This window comes from Sceloporus undulatus, chromosome 2, assembly GCF_019175285.1.
Source record: "Sceloporus undulatus isolate JIND9_A2432 ecotype Alabama chromosome 2, SceUnd_v1.1, whole genome shotgun sequence".
NCBI lineage: Eukaryota > Metazoa > Chordata > Lepidosauria > Squamata > Phrynosomatidae > Sceloporus > Sceloporus undulatus.
Window position 1 is genome coordinate 137,191,808 of NC_056523.1, and position 21,644 is coordinate 137,213,451.

At 43.4% G+C, this 21,644-nt stretch overlaps 1 protein-coding gene across 2 annotated transcripts in view; it reads right to left on the reverse strand.

The window, feature by feature from the left end:
* The window catches only part of UBALD2 (UBA like domain containing 2), a 40,432-nt gene extending 32,965 nt beyond the window's left edge, over window positions 1–7,467 (reverse strand). Inside the window, exons 1-2 of one of the 2 annotated variants that reach the window (XM_042452145.1) lie at window positions 7,044–7,462; window positions 4,107–4,169 (exon numbers count right to left, since the gene is read on the reverse strand). In XM_042452145.1, the coding sequence (XP_042308079.1) occupies window positions 4,107–4,169; window positions 7,044–7,163 (183 nt within the window). In that variant the 5' untranslated portion in view covers window positions 7,164–7,462. Of the gene's footprint in view, window positions 1–4,106; window positions 4,170–7,043 lie in introns of both variants that reach the window. The other variant, XM_042452146.1, reaches the window with a different exon arrangement.
* Window positions 7,468–21,644: the final 14,177 nt, after the last annotated feature.

The window sequence follows — 21,644 nt, forward strand, 5'->3', positions numbered from 1 at the left end:
TGAATATCACTACTATCAACATTGGAGAACATTAGGGCCTCCATATTGTAAGTACTGGTATATTCTGAAAAGCAGGCCCTCATCATAACAGTCCTTATGGTGGCACTCCAAGGAATATCCAAAAAATGGGGCTGAGTTTATCACAACTACTGTACTGTACATTTCTTTCTTTCTTTTTAAATACTTTATTTCACAGTGTAAGACATACAATTCATAATCAGATCCTTCAGTTGACATAAGTTCAGTCAAATCAACTTGCTTTAACAGAGAACTTTTAAAAGAACAATTATTATTTAAGCTAGCAGCCATAACATCTGAATTGTAAACATTTCTTGAAGTTCCCACTTCCAATCAGGAGTAGGTCTTTCGTAAAGCTACTAGATCTTGCCCATTCAAGAACAAGCCACTCCCTAATAAATATTTTGGCCTATGACAAGGACAGTGCAAAACAACAACTGTGCTGGGAAAATCCACTGCCTCTCCAGCTATGGTGGGGACTGCAGTTAAAATCAGAGGTAACAAAGGAGTTGGAGAGGGTGAAGAAGATATCACAGCCCCTGACAAATTGCTTCCAGGGCTTCAACCCTGAGAGCTATGGCTCCACTCCATCCAAAAGCTCCAACACCAGGGATTGAAAACCTGTGACTTTCTAGATGCTGCTGAATGGCAACTCACACCATCTCTACCACTGACGTGGCCTGCTGTAGCTGATAGGAGCTGTAGTAGAGAAACATCTGGACATAGCCACATGTATTCCATCCTTGCTCTCACCAAGGACCAGGAGGCCTGCTTGATTTCATTGCTTGCAAGTGACAGGTCCTGGGTATCAGCCACCATTTTGAAGATAATTTCACTCTTCAACATGGCCACCATTCTGCAATCCCAAGTGCAGAACCTAGTGTCATTCAATGCTAATCCCGGAGGTTGCAAAGTTATGAGGAGACATGAAAGTTAATAAGGTTTCTCTGAACTTGTTGGGCCTCATGCAGGGGATGGACTAGAATTCCTTGCAAGTCACATGTGAAGGGACTCAAGGACACTACACAGAAGTTTCCAAGCACATACTCTCAAACACAAGAGATCCACTTTCACATTCAGGCTTAAAAGAGCATGCTTAAATTAGCTCCTTGGCCACTGGGAGTGTGTTCCTACAAACGTATCAGTGGCATATAAATCACAATTTCTGGAGGGCAGCCTTGCCAAGGAATTTTTTTCTTGCCCTATTTCATATTATAATTTTAAATCTCTGTGATTATATCACACAAACCCTTGCAAATATGAGACCTCACCAGAGGAAAGCACTTTAAAAATGAACTCTGAACTGCTTATGGTAATGTACATTATGAAAATAATAATACACACAGAGGCAAAGATTTTCTGTAGCCATTGCGAGGGAGAGAAAATGCGTAAAAAGCCCAGTTTCTCCTGAAAAGTTACTTTGGAGAAGAGGGCTGATAAGATTCAGCCTGAAGAGGAAAATGTTGGTTAAAGGTTTTACATAATAGAGTGTTTTTCAGGAATTAAAACAAAAGAGATCTTTAACCCAAAGTTATAACCTTGGCCAAAACAAATGGTCATAGTTTTCTAAAAACATGGCACTTCTCCCATCTTTGTTTAGAACACAAAGAGAAGTTGAATTTTCAGATGCTTACATTTCCTGCTTTTATTAATATTTATATAAATGTTATACAGTACTGTTCAGAGGTTTTGGACCATTCGTTGTATTTTCCCTCTAAAATGAGACAGCACATGATTTGCACATGAAGCTCCCTTGCTTAAACTGTTATCTCCTGTTCAAATAATCAGGTAGCAGTTGATAGAAAACAGACTCAAATACACACACCCCTCTCTGCCTGAGATCCTAGACAGCTACTGCGAGTCAAAGTAGATCACACTGAGCTAGATGGACAAAAAGCCTGATCTAATGTAGGGCAGCTTCCTGTGTTCCTAAAGAACACTGCAAAGTAGGTCATACTCACTCTACAAAAAGAAAAATGGAAACACAGAAAGACTGGAATTTGCCCAAGTCAACATAGCAAATGGATGAATAGACTTTGCCATTTGGGTCCTGGCCACCTAATACTACTTCAGAGGTGATATTCTTTTCCCACATTAGTACACAAGGAGTAAATACATGTACTTGCGATGTGCAAAAGCCACATGTTTGTTTTTCCATGTGTGTATGAGGCAATCCCCAGACTTTTTTTTGCAGAGTTTAGAAATTTCAGCACTCACACATTTCCCCACTATTTTCTAGGACCAAAAAGAGTCACTGTGTACAACCATGCTTTCAAGGACAGCCTACTTCACCATCCTGCTCATAATACTTTTTAAGCCTACAGTGGGAACCATGCAGCCTCCCAGATGTTGTTGGAACTACAACACCCAACACTCCCCACCACTGGGTATGTGGGCTAGGGCTGTTGGGACTTGAGCAGTTCAACATCTTGAAGGCTACATGATTTGAGTGAAAGGTTTATGTAGGAACAAGGATTATTAAGTATTGGTTTAAGTTGCAGAACACACTTCTCAGCAAAATCTGCTAGTGTTCCTCTATGAAAAATAAGATCCTGTATGAGGGAGGGGGTGTGAATGCCATAATCTGCTAAAAATGAATAATTTTCTGTTAAGGTCTATTTTTAAATAAGATGCACGTAAATAAGCATTTTAGGGATTACAGATAAGGCAACTTGGTTATTAATGGTATTTTGCATTTTCATTTTTACAAAGTTCATTTTTTGCATTCACATTTTGATAAAGCTCTGCATTGTTTATTTAAATATATGTAACATCCATCTCCCCAAAATAATGTGCTGGACCTTGCTAACTGTTGTGCTGGTGTGAATGTGCATTTTAATGTGTTCTATTCTGGTTTTAATTTTTGACTGCTTACTCTTTTAACATTTGTGTCTTGTGGATTTTTAACACTATGCCTTTTAATTTGTTGTAAGCCACTGTAGATTCTGCGCTGGGAAGAAGGCAGGATAGAAACAACAACAATAACAACAAGAAGTATGGATTGCCTAAAGATGAAGCCTTGCTTACCTTGCAGCTATTTCAGTAGTAAATTTAGAATTATTCTTGAGGAGCCATAAAATGAATGCATTACTAAAACCCACAGATACTGGAACAATCTGGCAAACTAGCATTGAAAACAGCAGTTACTGTATACTCAAGTGGAAAAACCTACACTGGATAAGGAGGCAAACAGCATTAAAATTCCATGAGACGTTTTGCTCCCCTCTTTTTCACACTGCTGCAACTAGACACAAGCTTTAACAATAGCCAAATACATGAAAAACAAAGCTTCAGCTTAGTCTCTACCTACTATGCACCCTACACAAAGAACCGGTTTACTTTCCTTTAAAAAATAATAATAAATCTTCCTTTCCTTGCCAAAGGAACTTGCCCTCAGCCAAGGTCATGCAAAGTTTTGCTCAAGTTTAGATAAAACATGCCAAGGGAGGGGGGGGGAAACCCCAAAGCTTGTCTGAATTCGTTCCTTTTCTCCAACCCTATTGGGTTTTTAAGTTATTAAACAGCTTGGAAAAAAATAGCAGAGGTGGATTCATGTGAGCAAGAGAGGGAGGGGGAAGGGAAAGAAAGCAGAAGTCCCTGTTTCCTGGCAGACATTTTGGCTCTTGTTTACATTTGCAGTCTCTGTGTTTCTCTTGTTGCAGAGCAATATGGCTGTCCGTAGAGCTGACAGCTTTGAATGCACAACCACTGCTGGCTGCAGGCTCATGTTCCCCTCCCAGTATCAAAGGTTGTGTAAAATTATGCAGACACTGCACATACAAGACAAGGAGTTCCTCCTCCTATTTACATGGGCTGACAATCCTCCAAGGGCTGTTTGGAGGAACGGTCTCGGATGTGTCATGTAATGCGCCTGCTAAGCATACGGAGAAGAGAAGAAACCACGAGGGCAGTTTTGGTTTGGGTCATGGAAAACAAGACTTATTTAAGGTGTAAAAAGAAACTGCCACCACCACCACCACCACCGAGCCCAAACCCACTCCGATGCAAATTCCCCTTCAGCCCACAAGAAGAGGGGGGTTAAAAAAAATAAAATACCGCAAGGACCTGACAAGTTTTGAGCTACTTACCATTTGGTGATGGTGGTGGGTGTTGGGAATGTTGGTTTCTTGGAAAAAAGCACTCAAAGCCGTCTATGTTTAAAAGACAAACAAAACACAGGCCTGCTATTAGAACAAGGAGGGTTGGAGCCCAAAGAAGCAGCCATCTCTTTGCAGCATAAAAAGGAGGAAGGAAAATTTAGGGCAAAGGGTCACAATTTGCCTCTTTTTTTGCACCCATTTACATTGCATCCCACTCTCCCAACTGTGTAAATATGCCTTATACCTGAGCATTTATCATCACTCTGTATTGTATCTGAAGAAGTATTTCTACCCGTGAAAGCTCATGTGACAATAAAAGCCCAAAGGGAAATGTTGGAGGGCAAGGGTGAACAAAAAGAGATTTCACACACAAAAAAAGAGATTTCACAAAGAGATTAAAAAAAACAAAAAACAAACCCACAACCCACATCTTGTCACATGTTGCTCCCCCTTTACACACCAGTTCCGCTGTAAGCAAAATTGTTGACAAACAAGAGCCAAGGCACTACTTTCTTGTATTTTTTCAACAGGGGCCTGGGACACAGTTTAAATTGCTGCTTGTCTTTCCTCTCTTTTTAATGGTGGGGGGAAGCCTAAGGGCAACCAAAACAGACCAAACCAGTCCCTTGCCCACACACCCCACTAATGTCCCCAAAGGCAAGGGCTTAAAAGGACAGGAAGAATGACAAAACCCAACTGCAAGGGTCCGTTCACAATCACACACACATACATCCAGGCAACAGTGCTTGTTTAGCTTTCAAAACAAGCTCTGGGGGGTGGGGAGGGGGGCAGTATTAACTGGCCTAGCTAATGCAGAGAGAGGAGGGGAAGAGGAATCCACTGGCTTTCCTGAGTGGAAACACAACATGCAGCGGAAGTGGACAAAGACACTGAGCTCATTTCTTGTTGCCAAAGGGAGAACTGAGGCCGAAACCAACCTTTTCCTGTTCTGGGCTTATGAACCAAAACAAAGGGCCCCCGCTCCAAATGGGGGGCAGGGGGGCTGGGAAATAGGGCAATTGTTTCCTCAAAATCTACTCTTTCTGAAGCAACTGTTTCACCAGGTCTCAGTCCAGTGTGTTTATGTGAAAAGGCGGGGTGTGTGTCTGAATATACGTGTGCGTGCATACACACACACACACACACACACACGTGAGTAAGAGGGGGAGGGATGGGCGTATGTATATGTGTGTGTATATGTATTGGAGAAAGAGGGAGAGAAGAGTATGTGTGTGTGTGTGTGGTTTGTGCGTGTGTGTGCATATATATATATACTGTATGTATGTGTGTATATTCATGTAAGCAAGAGGAGAGAAGGGAATATATGTGTGTGTAAATATATTATGTGTATGTGTGTATATATATATTCATGTGAGCAAGAGGGGGAGAGGGGAGTATATACATGTGTGTATATATATATGTATTCATGTAAGCAAGAGGGGGAGTATATATGTGTGTACATATCCGTATATATGTGTGTGTATTTATGTGAGCAAGAGAGGGAGGGAGGGGAGTACATATATGTGTGTGTGTACGTATATCGATACGCACGCATATATACACATAGACCCTAAGGCAGAGGGGATGGGAGATGCCATGAGGCCTAGTTCCGAAACTGGATCGCCATCATGCAGGAAGGAAAAGGCCAGTCTCTCTGGACACTTCTTTCTGCCTCCATCTGGGGCCCCACATTCAAGAAATAAATGCCAATGGTGTGGCGGGGAGAAGGAGTGGGAGCAACCTGCCCCCCTTAAACACTGCCACAAGGCCTGGGGAGACTGCCACTCCTGAGAGCAATTCCTGAGAGGGCAGGGGCTCTGATCTCCTTTCTTTCCCCCTCCAAGACAGTTTCCTTTACTTGCAATTCTTCCTTTCCCTCCGGGCCCCCCTTCCTCTGGCCAGCAAGCAGGCTGTGCAACCAGCCACACCGCTTCTCCCTTGGGGCTTTCAGGAGTATCAATGGTGTTGCTGTTGTTGTTGTTGTTGTGGGGGGTGGTAGCAACAACATGAACCACACAAGCCAAGGCCCAGCAACACAACCACCCACAACACTCTCTAGAGCAAAGACAGAGAGAGAGAGAGAGAGAGAGAGAGAGAGAGCCATTCATGGCAAGGCTGGGGGCGGATTGTTTACATGCGGGCAGAAAAGAAGCCCCTTCCCCCTTCTCCAGCCCCAGGGCTGCAAACAAGGAGGACCAATGCCATGGGGCTTGATCTCAGGGGGGCACAGCATCCTCCTTTTCCAGGACACGTCCTCCATTTTCAGCCTTCTCTCCAGGAGGAATCCCAAAAGGCCCTCCATTTTGAGCCTGACTTAAAGAAGAAAGGCATTTAGGTTCACATGATTGTTTCTAAGCCTTCTTCCCTTTCCCTTGAAGGTCCTCCATTCCAACCTTTCTGTCCGGGAGGAATCAGCATGGCTAAGAAGCATGGGCTTAACATTTACAGTAGCGTTTCCAGCTTTCACTTAGCCATGTCCTCCTTTTTCCTGCAAGGCCCTCCATTTTTGAGCGTGGCCCAGCACCATGGATTTATATTTACACATTTAAGCCTTTAATATTAACATTTACAGTAGTGCTTAATAGGTTTTAATTCAGCGATGCCTTCCTTTTTCCTGGAAGGTCCTCCATTCCTACCTTTCTATCCAGGAGTAATTCCCAAAAGTCCTCCATTTTGAGCATGGAGATATATATATATATATATACAGCCTTTGATGTTGATATTTACAGTGGTGCTTTTATCTGGTCCTCCCTTTCCCTCCAATGTCCTCCATTCCCACCCAGGAGGGGTTTCACGATGGAGGGAGGGCTGTTTTTCTTAACCCGTGTCCTCCATTCCTCCCCTGGGAGCGAGGACCCCTGACCCAGGCCCACCCCTAGCAGGATCCAACCATCCCGGGCTTCCTCCCTCTCCTTTCCTTCTCACCTCGAACTGCCAGTGGGCGGCCTGCAGGAGCTGCTTGGCCTGATCCGCCGCGCAGCCGGCCGCCAGCACGAACTGGTTGATCATGACCTGGTGCCGGAGCTCCTCCATATTCACCGACATGGCGAGGCAAGGGCCACGGAAGCAGCAGCAGCAGGAGCAGCAGAAGGCAGGAGGGGTTTAAAACAGAGTCCCCAAAGACACACGCGGAGAACGGGTATGGGATCCCAAAGTAATGCTACTACGGATGCTCTCTCTCCCCTTCCTCCTCCTCCTCTCCGATGGGGCTGTGTTGATATTCTTCCGCCTCCTTCTCCTCCTCCTCCTCCTCTTCCACCCCAAACAACAGCAGCATCAGAGGAAGGAAGGAAGGAAGGGGGAGGAGCCAAAGGGGAAAGCAGGCGCTCTGTGTGTCTCAACGTTCCAGTCCCCGCCGGCCCTGGCTCCTGATTGGCCAGCGCCGCCTTCTCTGCCGTGTAGATGAACGTTCGGCGTTCGAATCTTCCAGGCGGAGGATGGTTCTCCCGGCTTCCGCCCCGCCCACTTGGAACGCGTCCTCGGTTCGCCATTGGCAGGAATTCGTGCGGGGGGGGTAAATCAGGGCTCTGCGCGCTGATTGGTCGGATGCTGTGTTTTGGCTCAGAACGGAGCAGCCATTGGTCGAGGCGTCTTCTTTCTTTCTTTCTTTCTTTCCCCCCCCCCTCCTCGTCTTCACTCTACGCTCTCGTTTGAACCGCACTGGAAATTGGACTCCCCTCTTTGCGGATTGGCTGCTGGGGTTCTCAAGCTGCCCCCTCCCTCCCTCCCTCCCTCTTTTCACTGTTGTGTTGAAGGGAGGGAGGCAAAGGCAAGGGGATAACAGCAATAACAACAAACCTCCAAGAAAGCACACCACTGATTCATTTCCTCCCCCTTTTAAAAGCTGTCACACTTTGAGGCTGCAGAAATACTTTGTCTGCCCAGGTCTTCCTCTCCTTCTGCATCCCCACACCAATCCCAGCATTACTTTCTTTTCCAGTGAACCAAAGTAGGGCAGCTTCACTTTAATCTGAACTAAAAGTCCCATTATCCCTGGCCACTGGCTGTGCTGATTGTGGATTTGGGGTGCTGTTGTGCAACGTCCTTTGGAGGACCAAAGCCAGCCGCTAATGTGCTGCAGGAGCTCCAAAGGCGCAGTGGTTGGATGCCTGTACTGCAAGCCACAAGGTTCTGAGTTTGATCCCAAGGGCTCCAAGGTCCACTCAGCATTGCATCCTTCCATAGGTTGCTAAAGTGAGGACCCAGCTTGTTGGGGGCAATTGGCAAACTCACTGTAAACTGCTTAGAGAGTGCTGAGACCACCGATAGGCAGTATAGAAATGTACATAGAATCCTAGAGTTGGAAGAGACCGCAAGGGCCATCCAGTCCAACCCCTTTATTCTGCCATGCAGGTGTTACCCATGCTGCAATATAAATTTTGGAATCAATGATAACCCTTGGATGACCCCTGGCCACACTCCAAGCCTGTCCTCCATTACTGGCAAAGCGAGAGGACATGTACACCTCCCCTAAGGGAGCACCCATATTAACATCTCAGAGGGTCCGGGGAAGTCGCATGAAGGGATTATCTCAAGGCTAGGAAGAGTAAAAGGATTGCCTTCCCTGAAGCCATCAACCTCCTCCTCGAACCTATTGTCCGAGTGGCATAAGCCCTTTATACTATCTAAAGCAGACACCCAGGTGAAAAGAAAATCTTTAGAACACCTTTGTTTCGGCCAAGCCAGCCTCTTTGCCTCAGGCCAGATTTGGCCTAGAAAAGGTCCCCACTTTGGCTGCTCAGCGCGCCATTTTCAAGGTCTACTCACTCCACGTCAGTCGGACCTCTGTTCTGGTAGCCGGCATTTCTGCTCACTCCCAGGTTGCGGAGCAGACTTGTCTCACTGTCCAGCACCCCATTTGCTCCCCGGAGGGAATCTACATTCTGGTAAGCATCTCCATTAGTAACGCCTGAAATCTGTTCCCATTTTCCAACCCTAATTTTCCTGAATCCTGAGTGTGTGTGTGAGTGTATGTGCAACGCATGTGTTTTTCCCCTGTTTCAATAAATTAGACATCTAGTTATTAATATCTGTCTCAGCTTTATTTATTGGGATCCCCTGGTCTACTCCGTATACATATCGGAAGGGCGATTTCGGTGGGCTCTTGTAGCCAGCCCCTCTTGCAATATTTGAGCTAATAACAATAATAATAAAATCCCCCTAAACGGACCTTTGGCTACACAGGAACTCCCAATCAAAGCATACCTGACAGATGGCCATCCAGCCTCTGCTTAAAGACCTCCAGGGAAGGAGACTCCACTACACTCCGAGGAAAGAGTGTGTTCCACTGTCGAACAGCCCTTACTGTCCTCCTAAGTTCCTCCTAATGTTGAGCTGGAATCTCTTTTCCTGTAGCTTGCTGTAGTGAGGAGGTACCCTTAAGAGAGAGGGCTGAAGGGGCTAATGAGGGTCAGGTGGATGGACAAGAGGTGGAGCCAGAAGGAGGAGGGGCAGAGCTGAGGGGAATAAGAGGAGGTGAGAGGCGACCGGGAGGAGGACCACGTGGCGGAAGAGGAGGACGGGGAGTTGCGGTCGGAGAAGGGAGAGAGGAGGTAAAGAGAAAGCCCATTAGGGACAGGAGCCCAGCAATATTACAGACCAGGTTGGGGGGTCGTCGGAGAGGGCCACACGAGGAGGTTTCCTTACGAGACCCTCGGGTAGAAGGAGATTTTCCCTTCCCTGACGCGGAGGACTGGGCTAGCGGGACAGAGAACTCCCTGGAGGGCGCTTGGTGGGACCCTAAGGGAGAGCAGTGGCAGACTGGCCCCGAACCCCGGGAGAAGGAGAAGGCCGACTTAGAGCCTCTAGAAAAGTACTCTGGAGGACGAGCCTCGTCGCGGAGTCAAGCGGCGGAGGAAGACGCCTGAGAAGAAGGTGCCTTGTCTGGGCCTTACAGAGACTTATAGTTTGCTCACAGGGCGGAGAGCCAGTTGGGTGTTGGACTTTTGGGGAAGGTTTATGGGTTACTATTAAAAGTTTGGTTTGCTTGCAACGTGCCTGAAAGTTTGTTGCCGTCTACCGCCTAACTCGGAGGGAGGAGCTAGGAAAGGACGCTCATTATGCAACCAGCTGCGCCAGCCCCGCCCACACTTGCATCCATTTTTCTGCCTTCTAGTCTCTGGAGCAGCAGAAAACAAGCTTGTTCCCTCCTCAATATGACATCCCTTCAAATATTTGAACAGGGCTGTCATATCACCTCTTAACCGTCTCTTCTCCAGGCTGAACATCCCCAGATCCCTAAGTTGTTCCTCAGAGGGCTTCATGGTTTCCAGACCCTTCACCATTTTAGTCACCCTTCTTTGGACACATGGCTCCAGTTTCTCAATGTCTTTTCTAAATTGTGGTGCCCAGAACTGGACACAATATTCCATGCTATTGCTATTGGTATCTAGCATAAACTTCTCCTCCCTTGCACCCATTCAAGCCCTTAAGAAACTATTCTTGGTGGTCCAAGGAGTTATTCAGATGGTGAACATAGTCCAGGTAGAATCTGGGTTTAATCTTTGTTGTTCACATGCATTTCGAATGCACCCGATTAAGTTTTTTGGGGGGCTGCCACTTGACCCAGGATAATCAATCTTGGGTTCCCCCCCCCCCAAATTTCCCATAAAGATTCACATTGTCACCTTTGCAAATAGACCTGGGATAAACCAGGATAAAACTCTGCATGCCTTGAACATGCTTCAAATGCATTCGCATCATCAACTCTATCTTTCTTCGAGTGCTGACACATGTGAGCAACCAAACTTGTAGAGATGCGCATAGATGCAGTTCCACAGTGTGAATAACAAACCTGGAACACATGAGTGATATTATTCTCGTATATGGTCCAAAACACACTGCAGAAATAATCCAGTGTGAGACTGCCCTGGGTCAGTGCTAGGGAATCTTGAGAATTGTAGCTTATTGTGGCACCAGAGCGTTCTGACAGAGGAGGCTAAATGTCTCACAGAACTACCGCTCCCAGGATTCCCTAGCACTGGGCCAGGGCAGTTAAAGCGGTCTCGAACTGGATTATTTCTGCAGTGTGTTTGGAACAACATGTGGATGACCCCCAAGATGTGTCTCCCCACTTAATATTCTGTGCTTGGTACTGGCATACACATAGCTGTCTTAGTGCACAGCAACTGTATCAGGAAAAGGTATGTGCCACCTTGGATCCCTTTTTGGGGCAAAGGTGGCATAAAAATATATGAAATAAAAATAAATAAATAATAAACTTTAATAGCTTATTTGCAATTGTTCATTGCTGGACCAGTACCCAGTGTCAGTTGCTTGTTTTTAAACCACTTTATTTTATATTGCAAGAAATCTGGTGCCACAACAAAGTACAGCCCCCAGAATTCCATAGCATTGACCCATGGCAGTTAAAGTGGTGTCAAGTCAGATTATTTCTACAGTGCAGATGCAGCCTTATAAACAAAGTCTTCAGTTAACAGAGGTTCAACCAAAACAACTTGCTTTAAAAGACACCTTTAAAAAAACAACAATGATTATGTAAGTTGGTGCCATAATATCTGAACTACATTTTGCTACTTAATTTTTTTATTCAGTCCTGTATTGGTGTAGTCCTGCACATGGATGCAAAAAACAATACAAAACAAAACAAAAAACCTTCCTTTGAACAACATGTTTTTGTTATTGCTGTTTTTAACTATTTTTCCCAACCCTGAAAGCACCCCCAGTGCTAAGAAAGTGCAAAGAAATGTTCTAAGAAAATGACCATACTTCTGAAACAGTTAGATGGGTTTTTGTTGGTTTTAGCATTATCTTGGTTATAGTTTTATGCACAGCTTAAATACATTTTTAACCTCACGTCTCTCAGTCCATCCAGTCCATCTGGACTACTACTTTCTAAATATCGAGTCTTCTTCTGGTATATCTGCAGTATGCCACAATTACTTTTGTGACTAGGGTTGCCATATCCTGCCTGTGGGCGGAACTTTCTGGGTTTTGGGCGGGTCTGCATGGTCCCGCCCTGGGTTGCCCCCCCGGGATTTCCCCCGCCCCCGAGCTTTGTTGCAAAGTCTGTAACAGCGGTGGCGGGGGAAAGAGAGAGGCCTCTGTAGGCCTCTCTCCTTTGGTGGGGAGGCTTCCCTCCCCTCTTTGGCTCCGCTGGAGCCAAGGGAGGGAAAGAAGCCTCGCCGGCCGAGGCCAGACTTCTTTCCCCGCCTGAGCTCCACCAGCAAAAACAGAGCCCAGGCAGGAAAAGAAAGCCTCCCTGAGGGGAGGATTCCTTCTCCGCCTGGACTCTGTCTTTGCTGAGAACGGAGCCCAGACGGAGAAGGAATCCTTCCCTCAGCGAGGATTCTTTTCCCGCTTGGGCTCCGCCGGCAAAAACGGAGCCCGGGCGGGAAAAGAAAGCCTCCCTGTGGGGAGGGTTCCTTCCCCGCCTAGCCCCCTCCCCTTCTGACAGGTCCAAGGAGCCTCGCTCCTCGCTGCCGGGCCCCCTCTGCATTTATATTGACATTTTTTTAAAAAAAATCACCCATTTTTGTTGCCTTCCTTTTAAAAAACCTGTCCTACATTTTTAAATTTTTTTCCTACATTTGTTCCGGTTTGGAGGTCCTGACTTATGGTAACCCTATTTGCGACAGGCTTTCCACTCAACCTCTTCATTTCTTTATTTATTTGGATTCAAAAACTCATCACTGACAGTCTTATCACTGTTGTCTCCACCATTCACCCATTTTCAAGAAGTCACTTGCAAACTCTTTTCAGGGTGCCATAATTTCAATTTCCTCAATCTTTTAAGGCCATCTGTACTCTTGGTTTCCTCAAGAGTGGCAGTTTGTGTAATTATTAACCCATGACTCAAAATCATGAATGCAATTCTGTGCAATGTGAAAGAGAAACCAAGTGTATGTCATAGTCAGAGTAGGTTTGACATTTATACAGCACATTTATGCTCAAATTCATTAAAGCATCATGTGAAAAAATATTAATTTTCCTCTTCGAATCACATCGCAGTGAAGCTGCAAAGCCTCAAGTTTAATTTCAGTTGCCACAAATGGCATCATTCTTGATCCGACTTGCTCTGATATCCAGGCATGCTGGAAAAACTGGGGCCCTTTCACGCGACACAATTATAGTACAGTCAGCCCTTCTTATACACTGATTTTTTATACACAGATTTAGGCATCCACGGTTTGAAAATGTTCCAAAAAAGTATAAATTTCAAATATCAAACCTTGATTTTCCACTTTTTATAAGGGACACCATTTTGCGATGTCATTATATTTAATGGGACTTGAGCATCCACGGATTTTGTTATCCACGGGGGATCTTGGAACCAAACCCCAGCGTGTAACAAGGGTCCACTGTACTACAATTCCACTTTACTCGCCACATCAACATCCTATGGAATCCTGAGACTTGGAGCTTAGCAAGGGGCCTTTAGAATTCTCAGTGGGACTGCATCTGCACTACATAAATAATCCAGTTTGACACCACTTTAACTGCCATGGCAGAGGAAAGAGCTGTGTGCCAGTCTTTAGCTTGGCTAGTAGAGTAGCATATTACTACATTGTGTATGGATGAATTGATTTGTTGCTGCAGTTGGCAGAGACTCATGTGTGTCTGTCTGTGTATGTTTCTATTTATTTACTTACTTGCACACAGCAGTGGTGTCACTAGGCAGGTGTGTGTGGGAGGTGCGGATCGCAACAGGTGACATCCTAAGAGGGGGTGACACTACTGCTCCTCAAACACCTACTTTTTGGCAGAAATGGGCTGTGGCATTCATCTGCTTCCCTTTAAAATGCTTTAAAAGATGGTGAGAGTGGGGTGAAGCTCAGTGGGAGGAAGAAAGAGAGGTCCCAGAATTTTTTAAAATTAAAATTTCAAGATTTGAAATTTTAATTTTAAAAAATGTGAATTGTTTAAATGTTTTATTCTTTTAAAATTTTATTTTAAAACTTCACATTTTAATCAAATCTTCATTATGCATATGTGAATGCATTTAGGTTATCCATATGATATTGTAATTTGAAGGTATAATTTTAATTTTGCTAGTTGTTTATGTCACAACTATTAGCATTACACTCCATGCTATATGGGAATTACGATTTACAACTAACATTAGTGTACAAAAGCATTGCTAAAAATTCTGTATGGTGTGAAATGGGAGGAAGTCAAGGGGGGGCACCACTCTATGGATGCCACTGGCGCACAGCTTTTTCCTCTAACTGAGGCCACCAAAACTGGAGAATTTGCACCCTCTTCTCCTGCCTGGAGATGACCATTGAAAACTGGAGACTCAAGGCTAGGCCCTGAGAGCTGACAACTCTAGACCCACAAGCTGAATTTATTTATAAGTGTGTTGCATACATTGCTTTTATCATATCTGTCATATTTTTAAAAGAAAATTCACAAGAGAAAAAATTCCACAGTTGACTTCTGAAGAACTGAATTATACTTTTGCAGCATTTTGATTGGTCTTCATAAAGGTATTGGCCCAATCTGGGCATTGTGGTTTTATTCCAATATCCACACAGTGGCAATGTCTTCATTCAGCCAAAGGAGAGGGCAGAAAAATGTGTGTAGACTTGTAGGATCTTCAGATCTCTTAATCAGGAAAGATATTACAAAAAGCAGGCAAGAAGAGGGAAAGGGTGGGAGAAGATCTTATAGTCAAGTAGTCTGCAAATTGTCTTGAGAGGTAAGGAAGAGGAAGGGTCTGCAGCCTTTCAAATGGCATTCATCAAGTGGTGTGCTTATATTACATTACAGGCAGGAAATGCCGTAAAGCTTTATCTCTGTTTTCAAGTTATAAAACTTCACTGTAAGGTCACCCTGTACAGTCTCCACCCTGTTTGGTCCTCATCATGTATTTTTATTATGTTTTAGTTGCCTTGAATGCCAAGGGCAGAAAGGCAGAATAGAAACCAAAGCTTTAAACTAACAAATAAACCAAGAGATAAACCATTTTGCAGGTTTGTACTATTAAAAGACCAGGGAGTCTGTCTACAGTTATCCCAAACTGATCCTGCTTATGGTATCTCAACTGTTTAGTGGTCGAGGATCTCACTTTGTGCATGAAACAAAATTTGTGCACATCAAACCATCAGAAAGCAAAGATATCACTATCTCCGCCACCCATATAGACCATTTTGGATTTTGGAATATTTTGGATTTCAAAATTCAATGTAAGTATTGTACTTTAACTCTTATTAAAAAATGGAAACCAACCACTTGGTGAAAGGCAAGAGCATAATCTGTCCTGGAAGCCCTGACCCTGCTCTATTCTATCATCCATCCAGCCTTTAGTGTAAGTACAAACAGTTATGCCTGCTAGAATTCTGTGGCATTGTTTTCATTTGCTTCATCCTTTGGCTCACTTGTTACATGTCCTTAAGTTACACCCTTGACTTACATACGGGTTGTATAAAAATTCTTAATTTTGACCCCTAAATCTGCCCACGAGGTCAATTTATAATTGAGTATATATAGTATGTATCCCTCCATCCCTCCTGGCTCTGGAGCTCAAGGCCATTTACAAAAGTAAAAAGTGATACAGCTAAAAATACACATCATACACATTTACCTCCCTAACGATATTACATTTACCTCAAAACATACCATTAATATTAAATCTACTACAGTAGAAAAATGTCTAAACATATAGATGTCTTTCTCAGGAAAACTGCTTATTTTGCTCACCCCAGGTTGGGACATCTAGTTTTTTGACAGAGTGTCTGGTGATATCTAAGTCAGTGCTACTGATCTTGGCTGCTAAGCAGGGTCTGCTCTGGCTAGTATCTGGATGGGACATCCCCAACAAAAACAATAAGTGCCAAAACACACTGTAGATATAATCCAGTTTAAGACCAATTAATTCCCTGGCCCTGTGCTAGGAAACCCTGGAAAGTGTAGTTTATTGTGGCAGGAGAGCTCTATGACAGAGAAGGCTAAATGTCTCACAAAACTACAGTTCCCAGAATTCCTAAGCATTGAGCCAGGGCAGTTAAAGCAGTCTCAGACTGGATTATTTCTGCAGTGTGTTTTGGACCTATATTTTAGAGGTAGGAACTGGCAAGACCACCTCTGAGTATTCCTTGCCAAAGAAAATCTTATGGGATTCGACAGGTGAATTTAACATATATATGCCAGGAACAAGCAACTGATATGTACTTGCTGACTGCAACTGTTTCTTTCTTTCCTGGAAACTCATCAGGGATGGCAGCAAATGTCTCAGAGACCACTACAGTACTGGTAACCAAACTTTTGTTTACTTTCAGGGTATTTCTTCTTTCCTGTTGAAGTTGTCCAGGTGTTTGTAGATTTCAATGGCTTCCCTGTGCATTCTGACCTGATAGTTGTTGGCATGGTCCAGAATTTCAGTGTTTTCAAACAGCATTTTGTGCCCTGGATGGTTTATAATGTGTTCTGCTACTGCTGATTTTTCTGGCTGATACAGTCCGCAGCGTCTCTCGTGTTCCTTGATTCATGTTTGGATGAAAATGGTAGTCCCTGGGCTGATAGTGGTCCCTGAGAGACTGGCTGCCATCCCTGATGAGTTTCCAGGAAAGAAAGAAACAGTTGTAGTCAATGAGCACAAATTTGATGCTTGTTCTTGCCATATTGGGGGAGGGCATATTATTGGGTGCTCATCCCTGGCATATTGCTACCTTCCTCTATCAAATAGCATAAAAATCAGAGATGTAAAGGGACCTGAAAATGTATTTACAAGGATGTTCTTTTATTAAAAACGAGTGTTGCCCTCTAGTGGGCACAGTTATGGATTTGGAGAGAGATGCTTTGGCTGCCAGTTTCTCTGAAGCCTTGGAAAACTGGCCTTTCCCCTTTGTCCTTTCTTCACCTGTATTGTGGGAACAGACATGATCACAAAGTTGCTAGGATTAAGGAGCTAATTTTTGCCATCTGTGCACTTGGTTTGCTAACAGAGCCTTGACATTGCCTGGAAGGCCTTACTAACATTAGATGTTGCAAAGCCCCTGACAGTATTAATAATAAATTGTTCTGATTGTTTTTTGTATCTCAAGGGGAAAGTGCATCAGACCTATCTGGCATCATGAATATAGGCCTTAGTGGACTGCTTTCATCCCTGACTCTCCAAGAGATGTCACAATCCAGTTTGGGATATTGTATTTCCGTTCCATGAAACCAGGTCAGCAAAGCTATAATGTGAGAGGAGCCAAAGTTCTGTATCAGATTTTAAAAAGGAATAGGGCATCATCAGGACAAATTGACTTGTGGAGAACTCTTCTTGTGTTCATGGGGCTGAATTTTTATTTTCTTAGGAGTGGGATGTGTAAAAGCAGTTATTTGTTGTCCTTTAATCAGCAATGAACAGAAATGACCCAATTATCTCTTCCTTCTTTCCCTGTTCTGCTCTTATTCTACAGTTACTGTATAAGCTTCCTGGTGGCTGCTATACATTTTTTAAAGCCACATGAAAAGAGAAGCCAAGTCTATATTAAGACTTCATCGTGTCTGCAAACGGAGGAAAGATAATTGATTTAGAGAAACCCTAAGGCATTCAGCTACTAAGAGGATGAAAGTCAGATCCAGATTGTGTTATTATGTGGCTTGGGCTTCACATCAGCTGTGATCTTCAAATTTGGTTATTTAAACAGATTTGTTTGTAGGCCATAGGTGGAAAAAAAAGCAGGAATAATTCCAAGGTGTAGGCTTTGTTTCTAGCTGCCTTGAACACTGGTGCCATGTTGAGCACTATTTTTACTGGAAAAGTGGGATATCAATTTTATTAATAAATAAAGTATAAATAAATAAATATCTGTATTGAAAAATAAGGCAGTAATCTTTTTACATTATTTTTCAATACAGATTTTATTTATTTATTTATTTAAAACAAGACAGTAATGTTTTTACTGAGAGCCAGGCTGGCATGCTGGTTTGAGTGGTGGACTACAACCCTGAAGACTAGGGTTCAAATCCAAGTCACACTCTCTCAGCCTCAGAGAATGGCAAGGGCAAACCCTCTCTGAACAAATCTTGCCATGATAGGTTCGCCAGTCGGAAACAACTTGAAAGCACACAACAACAACCACCATCTTTTTTGCCATTATTTCAATGTAAGCAAGAGAGTCAAACAAGATGACTCATATTTTTAGAGGTGTGCTCCCCTAATTGGTGAAACCTCTATTTGTTACAGCACTTGATTTTTTCTCATCTCTGTATTTGCATTTGTGAGGTTTGTTTTATGATGGGTTATTATGTTTTCTTTAGTAAATGGTTTAAGAGTTCTTGGTCCAAAGAACTGCTGGAGTTAAGAGTCTAAACAGGCTTTGAAAAAGCCCTTAGGAGCATACACAGGCTACCTTCAACATATGTATGTGCCACCATGAAGAAGACGCTGTCTCCAGTAGCCACACTCACTAACCTTTCAAAATGGGTGTTTCTGAAGCAGAGGCTCTGATTAACACAATTACGAAATGGGATACTCCATATATGAACAGAGCAGAGCTCAAATTACATATGGTGAGGAGTGGCCCTGCCATTCTAAATTTTTATGCAGCCCTCTTAGCTGCTCTTACAAGGGAACAAGTGGCGTGATTTTGCAGGGGGCAATGGACTTCATAGCTTGTTGATTTCATGACCCTCTCTGCTACCTTTCTATCGATAATTTGAAGAATGAAAAGGAGTTCTTCAAGTACCTGCAATGTATGGGTTAATCTGTAAGACCCATATTTCCAAGATTTAAGTTGAGATTTCTAATAAGGACAATTACCTTCTCCTTCTCATTCCAGACCCACTGCTATCTAAGTATCATACCTTTTCCCATCTATTGTCTTTCCCCTTCTCTGACTACCATGCAGCGACTGCACTCCTGTTCATCTCATACTGAACAGCTTGGTTGGATCTTACACTGCCAGTTCCTCTGTTTTAGTTTGTTCTCAAGCACACACGCCCCAGAGCTTCTGTGCTTTTAAAAACTGCTTGAGAGGGGAGATCCAGTGGTGCCATATTTGCCCCTCACATGGAGGCACAGATAAGGGGATTTGATGCAAAAGCCTAGCTATGTAAAAAAATATGGCTAGCTTCAGAGTCAAGCTTGGATTGCATCTGCACTGCAGGAATAATGCAGTTAGACACTGTTTTAACTGCAGTGGTTCAGTGCTTTGGAATTCTGAAATGTGTAATTTGTTGTGGCACCAGAGCACTCTAACTGAGAAGGCTAAATATGTCACAAAACTACAAATCTCAGAATTCCAAAGCATTGGGCCACATGGTAGATAAAGCAGTGTCAAACTGCATTAATTCTGCAGTGCAGATGCAATTTTGGCTTCAAGATAGAACAGACCAGTGCACAGTGGAACGGCTTACCAATTTCATTTTCTTCCTTACATTCTTTCCTGCCTGCACATCTCCCTTTTGTCCAACAGACTAATCTGAGCTATGTAACATACATACCCTGCTTCTTAACTTACCTCATGATACAGAGAATAATCTATTGTCCCCCCTTTTTTGATGGCAGTTCATCACAAGCAGAATTGCCTCTGCAGTCTTCTGCAAAATCCAGGAATGATATATCTTTGGTTTTAAAACCCCACACCAACTGGTTCCCCCTCCTGGTAATAAATTTAGGTGCAGGGAATGGATTACATCAATCAGCCCTTGGAAACAAGCAGTCCAAAACTGTATAGCCTGATAGTTTGGCTGTTGACACCTACCATGTATAGGGCATCCACTCGTACAGTGCCAAGACAGGAGTACAAATAAGGACACCTGTTTGCATAAAACTGTACTTGGTAATTTTTTGTTTCAAGGATGCCTTTCACACTAGTCAATTAAAGTGCTATGATTCCCTTTAACTGCCATGTCAACATCATCTGGACTTCCAGGGTTTGTAGTTTAGGGAGGAGCTTGTTGAATTCTCAGCATGAAAAAATCCTGTAGTGTTCAGACAAAACTACAAATCCCAGGATTCCACAGGGTGCAGCCCTAGCAGTTACAAATGCACTCATGATACTATTATTGTAGCATGAATAATAATAATTATTATTATTATTATTATTATTATTATTATTATTATTAACCTTTATTTATAAAGCGCTGTACATTTACACAGTGCTGTACATACAATCTTTTTAATTGGACGGTTCCCTGCCCTCAGGCTTACAATCTAAAAAGACACGACACAAAAGGAGAAGGGAAAGGTGGTGGGGAAGGGGATGAGGGCCAGCAGTTCTTCTCTACCTCCGAGGCCTGGATCAGGGGAGATGGACTGGAGGGAAGGCTTGGCTTCTTAATGGATGGTTAGTTAATCTTCTTCCAGGAAGGCCTGTTGGAGCTAGCCTGCCTCTCTAGTAGGATAATACATATAAAATACATAGCAATACAGGAAATGATTCAATAAAACAGGCAACAAAAGAACATCAAATAGCAAGTGACAATTATGCAATACCTGGGAACGCTTCTCTGAACAGGATGGTCTTCAACTCTGTGCAGCCTTTGTATACTCTGTAGCCCCAGATGCAAAATTAGACTTTTTAAAATCACAGTTAAAACAGAATTACAATGCATCTCATCGTAGGGAGCATCTGCACTGTAGAAGTAATGCAGTTTCACACAAGTGCTGCAGGTCCATCATATGGACTGCTAGGATCTGTAGAATCTGTGATTTTACAAGGTCTTTAGCCTTCTTGGCTGACTGGTGCCTCACAAAACTACAAATCCCAGGATTATTTAGGATGGATCCATGGCAGTTAGTGGTGTCAAACTGCATTATTTCCACAGTATAGATGCACCCCTAAAAGAGGAAGACTGTGATCTGGTGGACCATGGGGCTTATTGAGTCTGTGTCTCTGGATGAAGACAGAATAAACAGGTAGTTTCAAGGTTCCTGGCTTCCTCCCTTGATTCTTTATCTTGAAATCATCTTAGGCTAAACAGCCTTTCAAAGAGAAACCACTTTTAAAAAGTGGGATTTCCCTTGACCACAGCACTTCAAATATGAGCCTGTCCTCTATCTCTCACTCTCTAAAAAAAAGGACACATTGGCCACCCTATACTATCAATGCTCATAGCTGCCTAGATTTCAGAAATATGCACGGAAACGCCATATACACTGCCGAATTATGATTTAGCAAGTTATGACATGAATTATGGATGTGTTTACTATCACAAGACATACACATGGGATATCTCACACTTAGTATATAATTTCTGCGTGGTTGTAATATCAGTGGCAATTAAACTAGAGTTTGCTTCACATATTGTTTCTTGAAACCCACAATATATATGGAAGGAAAAATAAAAAGGGAAAGCATAGTTGCATGTTCTGGAACTGAACTGAATCAAATCATCCATGTAGAGCATAATCTGAGATGTGTGAAGGGGTGTGGAAATTTGGGTGGCGTGTGAATGCTTGTGAGCCATGCAAAAGGTGAGGGTTGGCAGCAAATCTGAGAGTTCATTTACGTCTTGTGATTTTGTTAAGTGATGTGCAAATTACTGTATTAGACAGGTGCTAGGAATTATTCAGCACTAAAATCTTAGTGATTATCCACATTGAAATGGCAAAACAAGCAATGAGTCTAT